General features: G+C 36.0%; 1 protein-coding gene across 1 annotated transcript in view; it reads left to right on the plus strand.

Annotated features, from left to right (window-relative positions):
* Positions 1–24,950, plus strand: part of nolo (ADAMTS-like no long nerve cord) — a 244,911-nt gene that overhangs the window by 122,618 nt on the left and 97,343 nt on the right. The window contains exons 4-6 of the mRNA XM_073090487.1: positions 10,361–10,504; positions 21,421–21,603; positions 22,094–22,210. Of these exons, the coding sequence (XP_072946588.1) occupies positions 10,361–10,504; positions 21,421–21,603; positions 22,094–22,210 (444 nt within the window). The remainder of the gene's footprint in view (positions 1–10,360; positions 10,505–21,420; positions 21,604–22,093; positions 22,211–24,950) is intronic.

Raw genomic sequence — 24,950 nt, forward strand, 5'->3', positions numbered from 1 at the left:
TACACATATCACATTAAATCAATGCGATGGTGTAGTTTTTTACGTCAAAAAGAATCTAAACCACAAAATTTTTGAACCAAATATTAAAAATGCATCTTGCCTTGTACTGACATTACGTGACACAGTTATAATTGGTGTTTACCGTACTCCTTCAATAAGGAACTCTGATGAGTTTACATCTTCCCTTCAATCTCTTCTCCAGAACTATAATAGTTATCAGAATATTATAATAACGGGTGACGTCAATATTGATATTAAAATCGACAATAATGACTCCAACTCCCCTAATTATTTAACAACGCTTGCTTATTATGGGATACTCCCAGCCCACAGGCTCCCAACTCGTGATAAGATGTGCTATGATCACATGATGATAAAATCTACTCATTCAGCAAAGTCACTAGTCCTTACTAATGCACTGACTGACCACAATACCGTTATTCTTAACTTGTTATTTGAACCTGAGAGACGCAACATCTCAAAAACTAAAATAACAGTTAATTTTGACGCTACTTTAAACGAAATTCAGACTGACTTAACCGATATCCTAAGTTTAACCGACCCTAGTGACGCTGCTAAGGTGCTGATCGATAAGATCTCCACAGCAATGAGTAAAAATCAAATCATTAAAATTATCCCATCCAGAAAACGACATATCAAACCCTGGATAACACCAGGAGTTCTACGTTGTCTTCGCAATCGCGATAAGCTTCACTTGAAATTTAAAAAGAATCCTTTCAACGAAATTTTAAAAGTAACCTATACGCGTTATAGAAATTTTTGTAGTAAACTTGTTCGGAAACTTAAATTAACCTATGACAGAAATAACTTAACAGACAGTGCCAACAAAAATCCTAAATTATTATGGAAAACAATAAAATCTATTTGTAACTTAAATAACAATAATAATGATCACGCTCATAATTTAGTGTCACTTAAACATACTCCCATTGAATCAGCAAATTGTGCTAATAATTACTTTTCAAAATTAGGTCAACGACTGGTTGAGAACTTGTCAAAATCCACCATAGCTTACAGTAGTACAGTTATTGATAATAATAACTATTATTCTCTACCTAATTCGTTCGTTCTTTTAGAAACAGATCCGGCCGAAATAAATACAGTTATTGCTAACCTGTCTAACGCTTCCGCCCCAGGATGGGATAACATTCCTACTGCTTTTATTAAAATGGCCAAAACATATCTTACCCCAGTCCTTTGTCATATCTACAATCTCTGCTTCGAAAAAGGCTGTTTTCCCTCGGTTTTCAAAAAAGCTATTGTTACTCCTATTTATAAAAGTGGAAGCAAATCAGAAATCGAAAATTATAGACCCATCTCTGTTCTACCAGTTCTAGCAAAAATTTTAGAAAAACTTATTAATACCCGCTTAAAAATATTCCTTTCCAAAAACAACCTGCTATCAAAGAATCAATTCGGCTTTCGTAATGGCGTCTCCACCGAAGACGCAGTCCTGGCACTTTCTGACACTATCTGTAAGCATTTAGATGGCGGCAATAAATGTGTTGGAATATTTTTGGATCTGGCCAAGGCCTTCGATTCTGTTTCAATTCCAATCTTATTAAACAAACTATATAATACAGGTATAAGAGGAATTCCCCATAAATTACTTACCGACTACCTAACTAATCGGCAACAACAAGTAAAACTTGGTGAGGTAATTAGCCAGTCGTCATCCATTACTTACGGCGTTCCACAAGGTAGCGTGCTTGGACCTACCTTGTTTTTAATATATATCAACGACCTCTGCAACCTCCGACTACCAAACTGTGACATATTTACCTACGCGGACGACACTGCTCTAATTTTCAACGCAAGCACCTGGGAAACCCTCAAAAACACCGCTGAACTCGGACTACAACACATATGTCATTGGTTAAGATCGAATTTACTAACCCTTAATGTATCCAAAACTAAATATGTACCCTTTACGATACGAAAATCTACTTTGCCAGACCCTTCATTTGCTTTAAAAATTCACAGTTGCTACCAACCCCAGACGAACAACTGTCAATGTAACGATATTACTAGGGCGACCGACATTAAATATCTAGGTGTTACTATTGACCCCCACCTCACTTGGAACAAACAAATTGAGTATACTGTTGACAAGATTAGAAAAGTCATATGGATTTTTAGAAGACTTAGATGCGTCGCTGATAACAACATCCTTATTTCCACGTACAAAGCGCTTGCCCAATCCGTGCTAAGTTACTGTATTACTGTGTGGGGTGGCGCGGCCAAATCTCATTTAATAACCCTCGAAAGGGCTCAGAGAGCGCTACTGAAGGTAATGTTCTTTAAACCTATTAGATTTTCAACGCATGAACTACACACATTTTACAAAATTTTAACAACTCGCCAACTTTATATTTTAAAAAGCATTATCAAAACCCACAAAACCTTACCGTATACTGCTCCTCCGACACTAAGACGCAGAAATCCACCTGGCCTTAACATTATACACAATAAAACTAAATTTAAAAATAATCAATTTGCAAGTAAATCGCGGCGCATATATAATAAACTAAATCGCAGACTAAATATTTATCCCCTTACTTGTGTCGAAGTTAAAAATACTCTAACAAAAACTCTTCTATCCCTTAATTATGAGGAAACAGAACTTCTTATCTCTTAGTTACTTACTCTCGCGCAAGCACGTACACGTACACACACTCACGTGTACACACACACTCACACGTTCGCACACTCTCTCTCACACACACACATACACACACACACACACACCTACACGTACACACACACACACGCACCCACAACACACACACACACACACACCTACACGTACACACACACACGCACCCACTTTTATAATATACCTTAACTCCATTGTAACCTTTCATTTTTTCTCAACTATGATTAGATTTCAAATTGTTTATATCGCTTTGCTTGGAAGAGCGGGGTACCCAGTAACACAGGTTTTTCAACCCAGTACAGGGGCCCTTGCCACTTGTTTTGTAGACACCATTTGAAAGCAATAAACTATTTTTATTTTTATTTATTTTTTTTTTTTTATTTATGTGTATAGGGTACACTAGTGTGCATGTAGTATAGCAGATCTGTTTGTCGGATATCGAACCTGGAACTCTCTACATGATATCATGACCAGAAAACCCCAATGCCAAATAAATCGAACCCAATTCCGAAATCAGACGTCGTTGATACAGCCTTTAGATAGCAGATAAGTGAGCATTTCATATGTTACATAAACCCTTTGAGTGCCCTATATGAAGGGACTAGGGCTCATATTCCCGTGTTGCCTGATATAATTACATATTCCGGTCAGTTGTATGCTAAGCAGGCACGTGCTACCGAATTCTTGCTGAGGGAGATTTCCAAGAAAATATAAATATAATAACCATAGTAGGTGATAGTCTAGTATTTTGTAAGGTTTGAGGAGAAAACGTTTGCAGACCATTTGAAAGTAGTAGAACCCTCTGTGGTTCGACTTCGGCGGCACCACCGCCACATCTATTTCTGCCTTATAACAAGTGATGAGTAAGTGATGAGGGTTGTTCACCCTTAACATTTTTTTTTATTTATATGGCAACACAACGTTTGCCAGGTCAGCTAGTTTAATATATTTTCTTTGCTACAATTTTGCTACAAGAAATAAGCATTGCAAGTAGTCTTGCTACGACGTGAGCTGAACTGAAAGTGCTGGTAACTTAGAGGTGTACACTTGGGGAATTTTCGAGCGTAACTTGAGGATTCGGTCGGGTTACGTTATCCTTTGTAGCTAGAATGTTAGGTAAACTTAGACATTTTTACAGGGAGAAGTTGTTTTAAGGAATAGAAGGGATAAAGGATGCAGCCGACCTGATGTTACATAACTCGTTTGTGATTTTACTTAACTCCACATAAAACAATAATTCTTCCTGTATTTACATACATATATGAACCGGCAAACGTTGTGTTGGCATATAAATAAAAAAATGTTAAGGGTGAACAACCCTTATCACTTAGGGATATGAAACATAAATAGGTGCCAATTCTCAGACCTACTGAATATGCATATAAAATTTGGTGAAAATCGGTATAGCCGTTTCGGAGGAGTACGGTAACTAACATTGTGACACGAGAATTTTATATATAAGATAATACATTACACTGAGGGGGAAGATAAAATGTCTTAAAAAAGGAGTTCTGACTTGTCATCCTTCAAACTAGAGCATAGCAATGCTATAGTGCTGCTATAGGCAGATATACATGACAACACCAAGTGAGAGGACCATAAGGTTCTCCACAGTCTCCATGGTTGTTCTTGCCACAAACGTGTACGATGTGGAATTAGTTTTCTCCTGAGCTATCCACAGAGAGCTATGACATAGGGCTCGTCAAAAAATATACAAAAAGAGCTCCAACAAAGCCGGCAATACATTGCCGACTACTCTGGCGTTGCAAATGTCCTTAGATGACGATGATTTATTTCCATCAGGTAGCACGTTTTTATTTTAGCTTCAACAAAAAGACGACAAAGAATTCTCATTACTTAGAATATACTACATCTAGAATGAAATATAAGCACATGAATAAGCCTAACTTATTACCAAAAAGTAAAATGAGCATATTTCCAGCATCTATTGCTTACCGGAATGTTGGCGGCTGCCCAAATGAGATTAGGCGAAACACTGAACGTAAAGTAATAAACACAAATCAAGTAAGCAAGTTTTTTTACTAAACATTTAGATGAAAATATAGTGGCAGATATGTTTAAGTTGGTTATTGGTTGGTTGGTTGTTATTCGTTTATGAACACAGGTAAACATATATCGCTGAAGACGACGTGGGCTAAAAAAAACGCTTTAAAACGCTTTCTACACTCACAGCCCCACACTAGGATTCCCTGTGTCGTGGGTGCTATGGACACACACAGAGACAAATACACAAACACCCAGACCCAGAAACAGAAATCTAAATTCATCATTTAGAAATCTGTCTGGCCGGGGATCGAACCCGGGACCCTCTGCGTGTCAGACCGGCATGGTGACCGCTCCGCCACGCGGGTCGTCAAGGCTAAGGGAGACATACTTATGCGAAGCGTTCCTACTTAGTTCCTTAGCGATAACAACGCATCTATGTTTGAACGTAAGAAAGATCTTATCCAGGGTTGATGATAGACGTCCCTGAGCGATCACTGCTTACTGTCTACTGAGCATTCTATCATCGTCCATCGCTTGACTTGACTAAGTGCGAATTGATGAAATTCACACATATTTGAGAACTTTTTTTTAAAGAACATTCAAATATGTACATATGTTTCCTCAAGATATTTTCCGTCACCGTTAAGATAAGTGATAATGAACTTTTAATACTCACGTTATTTTCAAAAATTAAAGGTTTGAGAGGTCGAGGTTGAACCACAAGAGAGGAATTGCTTTTCATACCGGTAGCGATTCGGGTTCGTTCCCTGGCCAGATTGATCTAAATGATGAATTTAGATTTCTGTTCTAGATCTGAGTATTCATCTTTATGGGTGTCCACAGCACGACACAAGGAATCTTAGTCTGGGGCTATGAGTGTAGAAAGCCTATTTACTAACTTACCGTCTAATTTAGTATTCACCAACATGTAATTCCACGTCACTTCATTCTGCTTTAATTATTTCACCGTAAAACAGACAGATGGGTGTATTGTAGTTATTGCTCAGTAGAGCGTTGGCGGCTACCCAAATGAGATTAGCTGGAACACCCAATGTATTGTTTTGAACACAAATCAAGTGGAAGTGGAGTTCTCTAAATTAAATTCAGGGAACCGTTGTACATTATCATGTCTTGGTAGGCTTGTCTTTATGAGGGAGTGAGGAATAAATGCCTCAGAATTCCCTGCAATGTTCTTCAAAACGTGTGATTTGTGAGGGTGAAAATGCCTTAGAAAAATCTCGATGAAACAAAAGTATATATTCAAATTGTATTGCCTTCGTTTTTAAAGTTGACTGGACAAATATTTACCCAATTACATGAAAATTTTAATAATCAGAAAATATAAAAGAAAATCGGATTGCTTAAAAATATAGCTACTGTTACTCCTAGAATTTAGACGAATCCAACGACACATTTTAAATTTAAATCCGTCAAGCTGTCAAGTCTGTAGACCGTCAAGGCATGCCAATGAATAAGACTCCGGCGGCACCACCGCCACACCTATTTCTACCTTATAACTGCAGTGTTAGGCGCTGCTGTGCTCCGTTTTGAAGGGTGTGATAAGGGAGACAGACTTTTCCGAGGCGTTCCAGCTTAGTCCTCAGGGGTAGCGGCGCATCTGTGGCCGACGTCAGGTAGGAATATCTAATCCTATCTGGTATTGATTACAGATGTCCATGGGCGGCAGTAGACACTTACCATCGGGTGGAGTGCGTGCTCGTCTGCTACTGCTATATTATATAAAAAAATAAGACTATGTATATTCGAGTGTATGACACCCGAAAAACATTACTCTCAACATTCCCTTACTAATTACCCTCCACACTTCGGTAATTTTTACCGGAAATATTTTTGTAAAAATTTATGTAAATGTATGTGACTATCGTCAATCATGTATCTCTCATACGCTCGAAAATCATTACCCTCCACAGTCATTTCGTGGTATTTACTACAATGAAGGTAATGTTTTTCCAAACAACCTAAATCCACATTTATCGCTGACTATAATTTCATTCCAGCGATCCATCGCATAACCCAAAATATTACTATTGATCAAAATTCCATTTTGAATAGCATCCGAGTAGAAAGGGGATCAAAGCGTGCCAACCTGGGACAGTATCGGAATTTAATTTAATCGCTTGTAAAGGAACATCACTAAACATGGGAATGTATATCTCATACACTCCAAAAACATTACCCTCCATAGTCACTTCGTCTTAATTTTACCAGACAACGAAGGGGTAAAATTTTGTAGATATGTACCTATTATAAATATGTCATCATTATCGTAAAAAAAATTATTTCTCATACGCTCGAAAAACATTACCCTCCACAGGCACTTCGTGGTATTTTAACCAGACTATGGAGTAGTAAAATTTTGTAAAAATGTACCTTTTATAAGTATATCTTCATAATCGCAATAATGTATTTCTCATACGCTCGAAAAACATTACCCTCCACAGTCGCTTCGTGCTATATTTACCAGACTATGGAGTAGTTAAATTTTGTTAAAATGTACCTATTATAAATCATAATATCATCATAATCGTAAAAAAAAGTATTTCTCGTACGTAATAATTTAATTCTCAAACGCTCGAAAAACATTACCCTCCATAGTCATTTCGTGGAATTTACTAAATGTGGAAGGTAATGTTTTTCTAGACAACGAAAATCCATATTTATCGCTGACTATAATTTCATTCAGCGATCCATCACATAACCCAAAATATTACTATTGATTAAAATTCCAAAACGTCAAAATTCCATTTTGAATAGCATCCGACTAGAAAGGGGATCAAAGCGTGCCAACCGGGGACAGTATCGGAATTTAATTTAATCGGTTGTGAAGGAACATCACTAATGCGGCCTAACATGGGAATTTAATTAACAACAAATTGGGGCAACAAAGCATGGTTAGTTATTTAAGGTGTGGTTCTACTGCCAAGGAAGGGTTTTTATTTTATTATTGATGTGAAACATCTATAGCCGCACGTAAAAAAGATTTCTGGCGTGGCGACGATTACCTTTAACTACATAGACAAATGTTCTATAAGGGACAGAGCTATTAGAACAATGTGATAAAAAAAGACAACTAGTGTTTGACCTTGCGTTTCAAGTGTACGCAAACGTAAATATTGACCATGGAATATAGTGACCAATGATTACTTCAGTCAAAACGGGACATCGATTTTTTTATGTCAAATACTTTTTACTTGAAAAAATATAGTTAGAAATAATAAAAAACACGCTTTTATGATAAAATTAACTAAAAAGTAGAAAATAATTTTCAATCTAGGAATCATTTAAGGAAAAGTAAATAGTATAATTGTGCAAAAAATGTGGGGCGCTTTATGAAAACTGATAAATGGAGCACCCCATGTTTTTTTCACAATTATAATATTTACTGTTACTTAATTGACAATGGCAACGGTTCATTTCGGAGACAACGGCACGAAGCATCGAAAAAAGGGACTGTCCCGTTAAAACGGGACGTATGGACGTATATTTCTCATTGATACTCATGCTTGTCAAAGACAATGAAATAATGGAACAGAAGGTAAAAAATGTCCAGAACTGTCGATAATAGTTTTAGTACATCGTTTACGTAGAAATGTTATAGTACAGTTTAAGTAAATAAATTATTATTATATAGATATATAATTTGATGAAAGAATGTATCTATACAGATGTATCGACTGGTTTAAAATATACGATTTAAAAATCGTTTATATTTATTATCGTATATTAGTAAAGATTACTCACTCCTAACAAGAAAATGTACCCAGTTTTGAGAATTGAAATAGTTGCGTAAAAATGTTTTGCCACGTCTCCGTGCTAAAATGTCCCTAAAATATTTGAAATAATTATTTATCTATTATGTAAATTACGCAGTATTAGTTATTTATTTGTAAATTTTCTCTAAAAATGTTTTTATTTGTCAAGAATTCAAAAAAAACTTACTAATAAGCCGTTTGTGGCTTCATTCAATTTCAAGGCGGCGAAGTATCTTTACTAATTTATGTTTATTATTTTCAGTTTTATTTTACACACGACCATTAATTGCAAAGTTGTGTACATTTTATAAATGTACTAGCTGACCCAGCAAACATTGTGTTGCCATATAAATAAAAAAAATGTTAAGGGTGAACAACCCTTATCACTTAAGAGATATGAAAAATAGATAGATAGTAGCCAATTCTCAGACTTACTGAATATGCATATAAATTTTGATGAAAATCAGTAAGAGCGTTTCGCAGGAGTACAGTAACTAACATCGTGACATGCGAATTTTATATAATCTTACCGTGGTCTTTTGAGGATTAATTTCTGGCTATACAAAGATTGTTTATTAAATTATGTTTAGGTTAATTTATTCAATTAATGAAATTTTAAAATACCGTATACTATCCTATATAAATTTTATGGTAATATTTTTTATTATTTACCACAGATATCGAAGAAAATTTAGAGATTAGGATACAGAATTTCCCATATATCGATTTTATTTTATTAAAATAAACTATAAAAAGTTATATTTTGACTAAAACACACTAATATAAAAATTAAGCAGTGGGATCTTAAACTATAATATACACGTATGAACATCGTGAGCTTCAATAAAATGTCACTTCTGTTCTGTTGATCTATGGTCATAGATCAATGAAAATTTTTTCATTGATCTATGACAGTTCAATTCAATCAATGAAAGTTTTTGTCAATGAAAGTGATAAAGACGCAAAATGCATGGTCATGCATTTTGCGTCTTTATCACTTTCATTGACAAAAAGTTAATTAGTAAAATAAGGGTTAAAAGTTCATTTAAACAATCGTCAATTTTGAAGCAAACACTATGAAATTTTGTATTTGGCTTATTGGATAAAAATAATGAAATTCTACCCATTACGAGGTAAAATAATGACCGGAACTTTGATATACAGAAGTTATATATTTTATGGAGCGTAAATGGTGGATTGTTTTTGCGAAATAGTAACACGTTTTAAAAAAAGTTAACCAAACCTATCGAGTAGGATACTAGGATATCAAAATTAAGGAACTTAAAAGATATTACACATACATTTTATAATATATACATATATAAAACACATTGAGATGACTGTCTGACTAAATGAGCAGTGTTGCTGTGATAAAGATCAACGCAAAGGAAAACCGCTGAACTTTAGAGTGCTCGAAATTTTATTCATAGGTCATTTATATAGCGTAAATAAGCACTACGAGTATAAAATAGGATAATACGCCTATTTCACCGTTTTTGGAAATTCTACTTTAGCTTTTATAGTGCAGTCGGGTTTTTGATTTTTTAATTAATTACTTGTTTATAATATAGCAGTAGCAGACTAGCATGCAGTCCACCTGATGGTAAGTGGCTACTGCCGCTCATGGACATCTGTAATCAACGCCAGATAGAATTAGATATTCCTAACTGAGGTCAGCCACAGATCTAACCTCCGAGGACCCCTGAGGACTAAGCTGGAACGCCTCGGAAAATTCTGTCTCCCTTTCCACACCCTTCAAACCAGAACACAGCAGCGCCTATGACTGCTGTTATTAGGTAGAAATAGGTGTGGCGGTGGTGCCGCCGGAGTCGAACCACAAAGGGTTCTACCACCTTCTCAACGCTGAACCTATCTAATTGACAAATCTTTCAACTTGTTTCAGGAACGTGGAGGCTGGTCGCAATGGAGTGAATGGTCACTCTGCTCCCGAACATGCGATGGTGGCGTGTCGCGACAGCTCAGAACATGTTCGTCGCCGGCTGGTTGTCGAGGGGAGCCAGTGAGATACAAGATATGCAACATGCAGGTAAGATTCCCTTGATATTTTTGAACTATTTTTCTTTTTAGAAGCATTTATTCATTTTCGTCGTCTTTTATATCATACAAATTATGTTATGTAATAAATTGATAGGTTTTCTTCAATTTAAAGTTTATTTTCTTCTTTTTAAAGTATGTAAAAAAAAACTTCATTCATTACATATTTATAAATTAGATCGTACAACTTTAACGGCGATTTTAGTTGTAAAGTAAATAAGTTATTCAAAATTACTTTGAACATAATGAAAGTTTTGTACATACAAACACGGATCTCTTCAAATATTTCATGGGGTGATTTTTCAGATTATGAAATTATTAAGAAATCAATATTCGGAAGTCCTAAAAATATTGTCTTTAGTTTTTTATATTTTTTTTATAATAAGCTTCATTAGTATGCAGAACATGTTCTCGCTAACCACGTGTACATAGTACATAGAACATGTTTGCAAGCGATTGCAACAAGAGAGGCAATTATCACGCGTGTGACCGCTGCGGACGTGTTGGAACGTGTCTTTGTTTACCGCTGTCCTGTTTCGTTGTATAGAACAGACAATATTAGTATGACATAATTGTTCCGGTTTTGACAATATGATGAACAAGTAGATGAAGATTGATGATGTCATATTTACCATTTTGAAATCAGTAACAGGAACTTTAAGGTTATTAACACGTCATAAGCATAATTAGTATGCAGAACATGTTCCCGATTTCTACGTATACGCATAACATGTTTGCAAGCGCTTGCAACAAGAGGGGCAATTATCACGCGCGTGACCGCTGCGGACGTGTTGAAACGTGTCTTTGTTTACCACTGTACTGTTTCGTTGTATACAACAGACAATATTAGTCTGTAGTCTAACATAATCATTTTGGTTTGGTTTACTACCAGGTAAAAATCTAAATGATGATTTATGAAATAGAAAATATGATTTCTATTTTGAAATTAGTACAGGAACGTTAATGTTATTAACACGCCATAAGCATCATTAGTATTCAGAACATGTCCTTAATATCCACGTATACAAAGAACATGTTTGCAAGTGCTTGCGACAAGAGAAGCAATTATCAAGCGCGTGACCCCTGCGGACGTGTTGAAACGTGTCTTTGTTTCCCGCTGTCCTGTTTCATTATATACAACAGACAATACTAGTCTGAAATAATTGTTCCGGGTTTTGATAACCAGATGAACATCAAAATTATTATTGATGATTTCATATTTTCTATTTTGAAATTAGTTCAGGAGTGTTAATGTTATAAACACGTCACAAGCATCATTAGTATGCAGAACATGTCCCTGCTATCCACGTATACAAAGAACATGTTTGCGAGCGCTTGCGACAAGAGAAGCAATTACCAAGCGCGTGACCCCTGCGGACGTGTAGGAACGTGTCTTTGTTTACCACTGTCCTGTTTCGTTGTATAAAACAGACCATATTAGGTATAATTGTCCCGATTTTAATTTCCAGATGAACATCTAAATGATGATTTTTTTTGTTTTATTTATTTAATTCCAAAGTACACATAAAATAAATTTAATTATAGCTTACAAAACTGTACATACAGTTCGTTGGCAAAATATATGCTCAGCTTGTATACACATGTTTGTACCCCCTCATATTATAAATATAAATACTGTACCAAAACAAAAAAAAAATAGAAGATGATTTCATAATTTACCTTTTGCAATTAGTGACAGTAACTTTAATGTTATAAACACGTCATAAGTATCATGACATGCTTCTGCTATACACATGTACGCATAACATGTTTGCAAGCGCTTGCACAAAAGGAGCAATTATCACGTGTGTGACCGCTGCGGACGTGTGGAACATGTCTTTGCTTGTAGCCTATTTTGTTGGACACACATAGTTCCTGATTTTGATCCTGACAGGTCGACGTCAAAATTAATTTATATTTGTGAATTAGTATTAAATAATGTAGACACACAAGAGGAATTTTCATGATTTAAATTTCTGTAGAATCATCAAGAATCACGTACTCCATGTGTGTAGCGTACAAAATATTTTGAAAGAAAATACATGAAGGAAAACATCGTGACAAAAAGTATGTACATAAGTTTTTTCTAAAAAACAGTTTCCAAAGGTTAGTTAGGACTTGTCAATTCGCATTTGAGTAGACTACGTGCTAAAACTTTCTCATCATGACAAGAGAGAGATCCATAAGCCACTATTTTCATTAAATCTTTACTGAATTGCATCACATATTACGTAATAGCTATCAGATTGCCAGACCAAATTCTCCGAACACTAAAAGGCCAGATTAAATTACCCACCAACATGAACAGCACGGCAGTAAAACTTTGACCTGTCAGTTTGCCTCCGAGTTTATTTAATAAGCGGAACCCTCAACTATGTAAATGGTTCCGTATTAAATGCTATTAAATAATTAATACCAACTTCTGAAAGTTTGTGAAGCTATTAGGCGGAATATGATTATGGGTAATGGGTTCCGCAGCTTTATTCTGCTTTGGTTTTATTACTTTTTAAGTGGTAAGGTGGTCGAACCTTCTGTGGTTCGACAAAAATGTACCACCATAAGTACCACCTCGACTATTTCTGCCTAATAACACCAGTGTTAAGCGCTGCTGCATTCTGGTTTAAAAGGTGTGGTAAAAATATGCTTTTCCAAGGCATTCCAGCTTAGTCCTCAGGGGTAACGGCACGTCTATGGCCTCCCTCAGGTAGGAATCTAATCATACAGATTGGTGGTAGAATCCACTTACAATTAGGTGGACTGCACGCTCGGCTGTTACTCCTATATTACGAGTAAATAAACGCTTTCTACACTCACAGCCCCACACTAGGGTTCCCTGTGTCGTGGATGCCATGGACACACATAGACAAATATACAAACACCCAGACCCAGAAACAGAAATATAATTCATCATTTTAGATTTCTGTCTGGCCGGGGATCGATCCCGGGATCCCCTGCGCGTCAGACCGGTATGGTGACCGCTCCGTCACGCGGGTCGTCGAATAAAAACGAGGTTTAGCTAGTAAACATTTTTCTCATGGTTTTATTCAGTACATCAATGAAATATAGCCAATATATAAACAATGAAGCTTTTTCAATGTACAGGAATTAATAAAATTATTTCAGTAAATTTAGATTTTATCAATTACAAGTTAAAAAGAAGTATATGAAGATAATACAATTTGATATATGAAGTGTGAATTAACTAAATTTTCAGATATACTATACTGTTTTTTTTTAAAGTAAGCTGGAAGGTTCAAAATTATCTAGAAATGCATTGATTTTTTTACATTTAATTTCTGAGCAAGCTACTGTGCACCTACAAATAGAAAGACATAAATTAATTCATATAAAACTTAACTTATTTATAACTTAAATTAATTGATATAAATTATTATAAAGCATGAAGAAAATCCACTTCCCAAATTTCATATAATTAACAGCTTTTGCAACTCCTTGCGAAGTTCCACAAAACTGAAGTTGATGTAATTGGGTAACATTTTATTGTACGGAACCCAAAGATCACATTTATGACAATAATTTATGTAAGTAAATCTTAAATCTTAAACTCGACTTTTACTCACTTTGAAAATCCAATTTAATTGAAAACTTTAAACAGTTATCAAGAATCGATCATAATACACGATCTTAATAATTTTGTACTATTGTCCTTCTCAGGATCATCAATACCCTTACCATGAGTTTTTACGTTTTGACAAATATGACTGTTTTGGTATTTGTTTACGTATTTGCCCATACAAATTCCAATCAGCGCCCCTAGCGGATTGTATCAGAACTATATTGTCAGTAACGTAACAATAAATGTCTAAATTGACAAAATGGCGCTTTATGTTTTGTCTCTCTTTTTTTTGCGAACATGTGAGGCAGACAAAAAAACTTGAGCACTTAATTATTGTGACGTTTACTCAGTCTACTGAAGCAAACGGAACAGAATAATGGATTGAGTAAACGTAACGTAAAATTGTGGGATGTTTTGAAAACTCATGGTAAGGGTACAGGATTCATTATTTTCAAGTTTTAGTTACTACAAGCAAAGTTACTAGATATCAACAATTATTACTTTTAAGTTTGATCAGCAATAAAAGTGAGGTTTTTAGTTTTTCTAAACTATAATTTATTCTATATGGTCTTTTGTTGTGTAAACAGTGTGTTTAGTAATAAATAAGTATTCCTAGTATAACTGAACTATACATAAGCATATTTTCTATTTACCCATAAGTACTCTTGAAGAAGTTATTATGAGTACAATACTAGTTTGCATATGAAAGTATAATTTGAAATATACCGTGTCTATACAATGCTTGCTTGGCTCCTGAAAATTCAGTCTTCTAGCTTCATATGCAACGAAGTTACAGTGGGTCAAAAATGGGCCGAATTGCTTCAAGAAAATAATTGTTGGCTCGACTTGGCGGAGGCACTGCCGTGCCTCCAGATATACGGTACATATGACCAAAACAATTATTAAAAAAATGTGTCTGTCATACACTCAGTTTTTCCGACTTGACTGCGAAACGGTTGAACCGATTTTAGACGTAATTCTTCTGAACAAATTTTCAGGACTGAATTTATTTTTAGACTGATGTTATAAGAAGTAACTTAGGCTACATTTATATTTGAAAAATAATTAGGGTTTCGCCATAGATTAGTAAAGATTACTCGCTCCTAACAAAAAAATTTAACCTTTTGACAATTGTCACTGTCAATCATTTTCGTGTTTGAAAAATATTTAAAAAATTGTACTTTTTAGATCTTTTACGAAGGAAACGATATTTCTTCGCACTTTTTCTTTGATTTCGGGTCTTAACGGCGCATGTCGGCATTATTCCGCGTAAATTACGCCATGACAGACATTAAACGGCTGACAGAATTTTCAGCTGTTTAATTTTCTATGGTTTAAGTCATTTAATGGCTTCCTTCAATTACAAGGCGGTGAGATATCTATACTTATCTATGGGTTTTGCACAAAAAATATATGAAATCTTCGAATATTTATACTTTTAAATGCAATCGAAACGGCGAAGGCACAGCTCGTAAATAAAGAAATAAGAATTCCTAGTAAACCTGAAGTATACATAAGCGTATTTACAAGTTCGCCTTATAAGCAAGTTTCTCATACATTGATACCAAAAGTACTCTTAAGGAAGTTATTATGAGTACAATACAAGTTACCGAACTTTAGGCTTCCGATTCTCGTTATTGTTACAAGTCTTATTGTTCATTATATTGCTGTTACACATAATATACACACACATAAATAAAATTAAAGTGTCTGTTTGTAATATCAAAATAACAGTAAATAATGCTTTATTAATTATATGTATAAATAATGGCTTTTAAAAAAATTAAAAAGAGAATAATTATTTTTAAAATTAAAAAAGACAAACCCACTGAGTTTCTTACCGGATCTTCTCAGTAGAGGTCGCGTTCCGATCCGGTAGTAGTTTAAGAAAATATTGTAACTGACAATTTGTAAGTGCCGCCGTTGGCCTATACAAAATAAATATATTTCATTTCATTTCATTTCAGTTTTTAATAACGGCATAGGATATTATAATATATGGTACATATGAGAAAAACAATTATTTAAATTTGGTCTGTCTTTCTGGGTTTCTGTCTAAAAATTAAGTTTGTTCCAAAGTATTTGCGAAACGGATGAACCGATTTAGATTTTAGATTGAACTGTCACTGGTACATAACTGATAACTGATACTCGTATTACAAGCAGTAACTGTGACTACTATTATTTTAGAAAAATAATTAGAGTTCCTCTCAAAAAATATTTGAAATCTCCGAGTATTTACAATACAAATAATGAAGAATTTCTAGTACATAACTATATATAAGCGCATTTACAAGTTCGCCTTGTAAGCAAGTTTCTCATACATTGATACCAAAAGTACTCTTGAGGAAGTTATTATGAGTACAATACAAGTTACCGAACTTTAGGCTTCGGATTCACGTTATTGTTACAAGTCTTAGTATTGTTCGTTATGTAATATGAAATGTATATAATGTAATAGATATTTGGCTAAGTACGAGTCGATGCGGAGGGTACCATGCCACCAAATTTTAATTATCATTATTTTTTAGTATTTGTTATTTTTAGGGTCCCGTACCCTTTTTTTTGTATACGAGGGGGAAACCTTCAAAAGGTACCCGACGTCGTGGGAGCGACGCCGGGTTATGTGGGATTTTTACCGCACTAAAACCCCCCCCGGTGGCCTTCCTCAACGCTTGTTGGAGAACTCCGGGATCTCCGAGGGAACACAACCGGAGTCCTTCAAGCGCGACGCTCCGATCGGGCTCTGCCCTGGGGGAGCACTTTTGGCTCCTCCCACACCATCTCCCGGGGTTGCTTGCTGGACGGTTCGAGCTCCCGCTCTTGCCGCCTGCAACCCCGGAAGCCCCCTTTTAGTTGCCTCTTACGACAGGCAGGGGATACTGTAGCCCTGTTCTATTCCCGAGACTACAGGGACACCGCGCCGGGGGGCGCTATCTAGGGTCCAGTAACCAAAAGATAAAACAGAAACTTATTAGTAAGTCTCCATTGTCCGTCCGTCTGTCGCAGGGCTCTATATCCTGAACCGTAATAGATAGACACTTAACTTTTTTTAGAGTATGTAAGTGTGGCCGCTGTAATAACAATTAGTAAAAAATAAAATAAAGTAAAAAAAAATAAATGCTGGTCGCCATACAAGAAATCGCTATTTTTCGACGTTTTTCGCTTCATCTTTTGAACTGTGGTACACAGTTCAAATTTCCACAATTAATTTACTTTTATACCTGATATGAAAGCAAATACTAAAAATAAAAAACGTGATGAAAATTTGTTGGCACGGAACCCTCCGTGCGAGTTCGACTCGGACTGGCCTAATTATTTTCCACTACAGAAGAAAAATCTTATTATGGAGTCATGAGTGCAGAATAGGGGGAATAGAATGTTTTCCCGGCATATTTTTTTCCCGACCCACGGGATTTCCCGACCACATTTTCCCGGGAATTCCCGGGAACTCGAGAAATTTTCAAAACACTATGAATTCTATGTCTTCAACCTTTCTAACTCTTATTTATGGGCATTGCCCACTTTTTGTAACTGGGGGAGGCCAGGACCGTATTATACTATGCTCCTCTGCTGTACGGATTCGTGGAAAGACGTACGGATTAGTGGCCGAACTATGTCAAATGTTTTATCCATTATCCATAAGGGCTCTAACAAGGTTTAACGACTGCTATGCCTATGACTCCATGTCACACCCGTATAGGTTGTTGTTATGCGAATGGGGTTACTCGCAGAATCCACCTCAGCTAGTTTACGTGCGGAAAAATATGGACTGCTTTCTTACCCCGAATTCCTCATCGTCTGAATTTGAAATTATTGAGCCAGTGACGACTTATGGCGCTAAGAAAAGAACCTTTACTGTAGGCTTTAGAAGCCTCAAAGCCGAAAACTCAAAGTCGGAGGGAGTTATGATCGGAATTAGGTGTAGCTTAGCCAGCTTAAGCGGCGTTAACCAGCCACATCACTCGATAGGACCGACTGATATAATCAATGATAGTCTCGCCTTCCAAAGACTTAAAAATAATTAATAAACACAAAACAAATACTATTAATAAGATTATATTAGTTATTAGAAAGTCTGCCTCTTACTCGAGGGCTCTGAGTTTAAAATGCACCGCAGGCGGACGCACAGCGGATCCTGAACAAAATAATGTTCCAGTCTTAACAATGAGTAATTAAATATCACACCTTTTCTTAGCCAGTTATACTAGGGCTATGCAGTCCTCTAAAGACAATAAAAATGGATTATAATAATAAAAGATAAACCAAGTATAAATCGGATGGGATTCAGTATGAAAAACCATGGCTGCAGCGTCCGTTTTATTTAAAGGGTAAAACGGAACCATATTACTAAGCCACCGCTGTCTGTCAATCTGCCACAGAGCTCTATCTCCTGAACCGTAATAGATAGAAATTTGAAAATTTTGCAGAGTATGTATAATGGCTGCTATAACAATAAATACTAAAAATAAAATTATATAATAAGAAGCCTATGTCCAGCAATGTTCCTCAAAAGGCTAATGAATGGATGGATAAATAAGACTGCATTTAGTGCATCATTTGCAAATGTATTTCTTACATTGACATGATTCTTAATTTTTTAAACATATTTCATTTCCGTCAGCTTGTAAGCAGTACCATTAAAATATAGTTGAAACTTCGGTATTAATTTGTGCTTAAATGACATATTCTTACGCGATAAGGTTTACTTTAACATTGTAAATATATTCTCATCGAGTATTGCATGTTAAAATCATCATAAATGTTAAAATCTATGAGTAATTTATGATTTTTTAAAGTTTTTTTTTCACCTTTGAAATTTCCCGACTTCCCGGGATCCCGGCCCATTTTTCCCGTCCCGGCTCATCGTGTTTTTCCCGGGAATTCCCGATCCGGGAATTCCCGACCAGAAACCCTAGTGCAGAACGCATTATCTCAATGAATATAAATAACTCAAAGGTGACTGACTGACATAGTGATCTATCAACGCACAGCCCAAACTACTGGACGAATCGGGTTGAAATTTGGCATGCAGGTAGATGTTATGACGTAGGCATCCGCTAAGAAAGGATTTTGATCATTTCTACCCCCAAGGGCATAAAATAGGGGATGAAAATATTACTTCGTAACGCGAGCGAAGCCCCGGGCAAAAGCTCGTTTTTTGTATAATACCCATTCATAAAATCACTACACAGGAAAAATCTTAATGTGGGGTCAAGAGTAGAGAATGCGTTATTTTTTGTATAGTACCCATTCATTCATGAAATAGTACACATTAACGTAACGTTATCTTATATGGCGTTAACATTTAACGTTACAACTTCAATACATCTCTCAAAGTTTGAAACTAGCTGAGATATTACGTTATTGTAATATTACCATTTCGAGATGAGGGTTAAGTTCAGACAAGTGAAATTATTGACTTTAACTAAGTTCGCACGTCTTGTGTGCCGGTACATACAACTTTACTATATGTTAAGTGTAACGTTCAAATATAATAGTAGTATATGTATACTGTAGTATATGAACTGGTTGGGTAGACTCCGTATTTGCTTTATCATGACATCTAAACATATTTATCCCACTGCGGAGAATGTTTTTGGAACGTATGTATAGTCCAAATGAATTCAATAACACCCCATATACTAAAACCATCAAGCCCATTGGGCTGTGGCATGCCCAAAAATGAGACATACATACATACGACAAATACGCTCGAAAAACTTTACCCTCCACATTCCGTTAAAATTAATAAAACTACATAATTTCCAGAATATATGGAAACTGCAAATAAATGAACACACATGACACATACTAAATCTATTTTGCTAAAAATCTTCACAAAACTAAAGAAACAAAAGCAAAAACAACCATTCCACCGTATTTCAAAACATATACCCCGCGTCGGGAAATTTCCGTTTACAGGCAAACAAAAAAGAATCACGAATATTCCTAATTCTTACAAATTAGCTACCTAATCAACCCGTTTCGCCTCTGAGTACACAGTTATGATTGACTCTTAAAAAATATACAGTCTATGTTATATCACAATTCAGAAGAATCCAACGACACCTCGTCTTTGTTAAAGACAAGCCGTTAGGAACGCAGGGCATACCAAAAAATGAGACATATACCTACCCATAAGACATATATGTTCGAAAAACTACCTGAATGTTTGTCAACTGCACCAAACGCACACGAAACATACGGATAAAATTCTTTACAAAACTAAAGAAACAAAGGAAAAAACAACCATTCCACTTTATTTTAAAACATATTCCGCGTCGGGAAATTGTCGTTTACAGGCAAACAAAAAAGAATCACGAATATTCCCAATGCTTACAAATCAGCTACCTAATCACCTCGTTCGCCTTTGAGTAGGCAGTTTCGTTTCTACAACAAAGACCTTTGAAGTTATGTGACGTTCCCCAAATATTTTCATTCCTACCGTTCATACTGTTCGGTTTGCAATTTCCTTTACCAACTGTTTAGATACAAACAGCTATTAGAAGGTAGGTAAGTGTTTGTGGAATTGCTTTCTTTCATGTTATGAGCAGAAAGGATTCGATTCTTAGAAATTCTTAACTTCGATAAGTAAAAAGATTGATAAGATTGCCTTACGTAATTTGTCTATAGTGAGCAGTGATAGTGGTTGAAACTTGACCTCTCGATCGAGGAGTCCGAAGCTTCAATCCCAGGCATACAACCCTGATTTTTCAAAGCTATGTGCATGTTAGAAGTTAATTATCATTTCCTTTAACGGTGATGAAAAACATCGCGATCTGGGAGATTTCTAAAAAACATCTTAAAGGTGTGTGAAGTCTACCAATAATCACTTCGCCAGCGCGGTAGACTATGGCCTTAGCCTTTTGATTCTGGGAGGAGACCTATGCAGTGGAGCAGTAATGGAATTTCATCAACACATTATTGATCCACCGTCGGGAACTAGTCTCCACTCAAAGTGAGAACTTTTATTTAAAGAACTCTCAGGCGAGGGCAAAGGTACCCGACACCCTAGGAAGCGACGCCGGGTTCTGTGGGATTTTTACTGTCGGACTCTGCCTTGCAATTTTCTCTCCTCCCGCACAATTGTTGTTTACGACAGCTTGCTACCACACATACCGCCGTCCTTCCCGGAGTTGCTTGCTGAAGGGTTCTACCTTGCCACCCGCAACCTCGGAGGCCTGTTTTAGTCGCCTCTTACGACCAACAAGGGATACCGCAGCCCTATTTCCGGGTCGACAGGGATAGTCCTGTATAACATAGCTCGGAAAATTTTCTTTTCCCAAAGGCCTCAAGAACTTAGAACTTAAAATCTTCTTCGTCCCCAGCCGTGCCGAGGCAACATCTCGCTGTTAGAGGAAGATATCTGGAGGGAGCAGCAGTGCAGTGCCCATGACAACACGCCGTACGGTGGCGAGCTCTTCCATTGGCGAGCTCATAGAGATGACGCGGAGCCTTGCGCGTTGACTTGCAGAGGAACGCCTCAGCATTCTGGGCAACGACCAGAGCCGGTAAGTTATACCAAAAATGGGACTAGAACTTAATTCTGTATTAAAATGCTTAGGTACTTATTATATCCTGATACGCCGATTTCTATGCGCCAGTATCAAAATATCCGTGTAGAAGATCAAATCCATGTTCATAGAAGTCCATTGTTGAACATATGTTACATAGGTGTCTCTTAAACACGTAGTTTTTGCCATTGTCACTGTCCTATGAATCTTCAGAAAAAACGCTGCTAAGGGACGAAATGGCAATTGGCGCTAACATAAGATATCACACAACTTTGTATATATACATAACGTATAGCATAAAATGATAACTAATAGATGTTCATGTGGTTGTTAGAACTGAACTTCTCAAAAGCAATCAATTCCAAATGTGACTAAAGCCCTGAAAGCGAAATTACACGAAGTCGCAGTCTCACCAAGGATTCTGCCACGTTCAGTCAACATATTATTTATCTAACATAATCATACCGTAACATCTTTGGTTCTACAGACGGTGTCTTTGGATGAAGAAGACCGCGTGGTGGTGGCAGTCCTCGCTGCCAGGGTCTCTGACGGCACCAGGTGCAGGCCAGGCAGTCTTGATATGTGTATCGATGGAAGATGTCAGGTAAGCAACTACATAAATCTTGATGGGTAATCATCACATGTAATTATTTAAAGTGGCTTCCCATGGGATTGTTTTGTATTCATCTTGTTATATTTTTTTGGATAGTAGATATATGATAATTTTAGAAATACAGTTTTTTTTATATTTAACCTAACGAAAAGGTAGAGGGGCTACCTGATGGAAAGCAGTCACCATCGCCTAGCGACATTTGCAACACTGAAGGAGATTGAAGGAGAGCTCTTTTTACACCCCTCTTGAAGTTATTGATGTCTGTTGATAAGATCAATAAAAAATAAGTGCATAAAAGTAAATAACAACATAATAAAAATAATTGAAATAGAATATTACTCATTATCGACGCTTATTATTAATTGGACTCGCATATTGGACATAAATAATGTTGCGACTCTTAATGTGATACTATTTCAAACGCCAACTATGTATATCAATTAATTGAATCTACATTATATTACAAACACTTTTCCTGAATCTATGAAATCGGTTTTACTTACAAAACTTTTACTAATAATCATATTTCTCCATACTCGTATATAAAGTTGACAAATTCCCAAATTCCGAATAGAACGACATAAATTCCCGAATCCAGGCAAATGGTTCGATAAAATATTCAAGTCTCATCGGGAACAAGTTATGTTGGTAGACAGGGCGTGTTTATTCCCGCGCTCCTCGCCATAAACAATGGCGCTAATATGAACGCGTGTTGGGAATTTTTGGGAATATTTGCGTGTGCGATGTGGGAATAAATAAAATTGAAACGAGTATTGTGCCATATTTGTAAAGTATTTGTTATGTTGTCTGAACATGAGGTTTTTATTCAGTTCGCGGTATATATATTTTTGTAAAACAATACTATGTGATTTGTAAAATATAGTATTTCACATGAAACATTTATAAACAAAGGAGTGATATTTTTGATATCATGCGATTTAATATCCTCTAATATGTACAAATTATTTAAAAAAGCTTAACTTTATTGTTACTTATTTTCCACTTAATTGCTTATTTGCCACAATTCAGAAGGGCATACCAGACCACCATAGTGCTTCAAGACGTAGAGGAAAAATAAAATTAAAAGGCATAATATAAAAATAAATTACAGATTAGTACTAACCCGTGTCGAATGATGACTCTTCGGTACCAGTTGTTATAATTATTATAACGAGAACTGATATGACAGTCCTTAAATCACATAGAAACTTACTACCTTACAGACCCACTTTCACAACAAATTTCTAAAGTAGAGAAAACTAAAGTCCCTCTGCTTAAAATATAATGTAGTCTATATAACTCCCAGAATATAAGCGTATCCGAAGACATTTAATATGTAAAATATCAGTAAACGAGCATTTGCCCGCGGCTTCGCTCGCGTTACGAAGTAATATTATTACGTAAGAAGATTTATACAAATTTTCATCCCCTATTTTATCCCCTTGGGGGCAGAATTGATCAAAATTCTTTCTTAGCGGATGCCTACGTCATAACATCTACCTGCATGCCAAATTTCAGCCCGATCCGTCCAGTGGTTTGGGCTGTGCGTTGATAGATCACTATGTCAGTCAGTGCTTTGAGTTATACATATTTAGATTACAAATTAAGTTCAGTATGATGTACCTTGATTAGTGTATATCTTCTCATTTGTATATGTATAACACCTACAACTCAAACATGAGCTTAACGTATTTATTTTATTTTTCAAACAAAATCTAACGTTATTATAAAATATTCAAGTTCCATCAGGAGCAAGTTTGTTGGGGTGTCGTTTTTATATTCACGTCTTTCTTGAACGCCGCATTCGCCGTAAACAAAGGCGTCGTGTCGGGATTTTCTGGGAATATTCCCAGTGTAATATGGAGGGAATAAAATTGAAGCAATTATTTCGATATATAAAATACAGATATAATGGCTGTGTCTACGTTTTTGAATTCATAAGTAGCTTTCGAGTATGCATCTCAGTATTTTTATAACGTTAAATAGCATATTACCATGCAGTCCACCTGATTGTAAGTGGATTTTGTCATCCATCAACATATGTAGTCAACCCCAGATAAGATAAAATTCCTACCTGAAGTTGATCACAGATGCGATGCTACCCTTGAAAACTAAGTTGGAACGCTTCGGAAAAGTATGTCTTCCTTGCTTACATCCTTACACCCTTCAAAAGAGAACACAGCAGTGCTTAACATTGCTATTATTAGGTAGAAATAGGTAGGAAGGAGTCGAACCACAAAGGTTTCTACCACCTTCAAACTCTGCTACCCCTGAGGACTAATTTGGAATGCCTCGTGTTAGTATGTCTCCCTTACCACACTCTTCTCACTGTACACAGCAACGCTTAAAACTGTTACTAAGCTGAAATAGGCAGAGCGGCGGTGCCTCTAAAGTCATACCACAAAGGGATCTAGCACCTTACAAGAATATGAATAATCATTCTTAAAGATATGTAAGGGAATACCGAGTAATGAAATCTAAATTCATTATTTAGAATTTTCTTTACTTGGAAATGGAACCTGGAATAGAAGCACTATGATTCTAGTAAGTGATTTGTCAAATATTTTTTAATTCCGTTTTCTTAGAACTTATGCCGTAAACAAGACCTTGATGTTGGGTCGGAATTTTTCTGGAAAAATTCCGAAAATATCAAGAAAAATAGAATTAAAAGGAATAATATAAAAAGAGATGTTAGTGTATGTCCGATTTATTTACTCTTAGACTCTACCAA

The sequence above is a fragment of the Epargyreus clarus genome, unplaced genomic scaffold, assembly GCF_041222505.1.
Source record: "Epargyreus clarus isolate Ecla_fem2 unplaced genomic scaffold, WU_Ecla_fem_2.2 ptg000032l, whole genome shotgun sequence".
Lineage (NCBI taxonomy): Eukaryota > Metazoa > Arthropoda > Insecta > Lepidoptera > Hesperiidae > Epargyreus > Epargyreus clarus.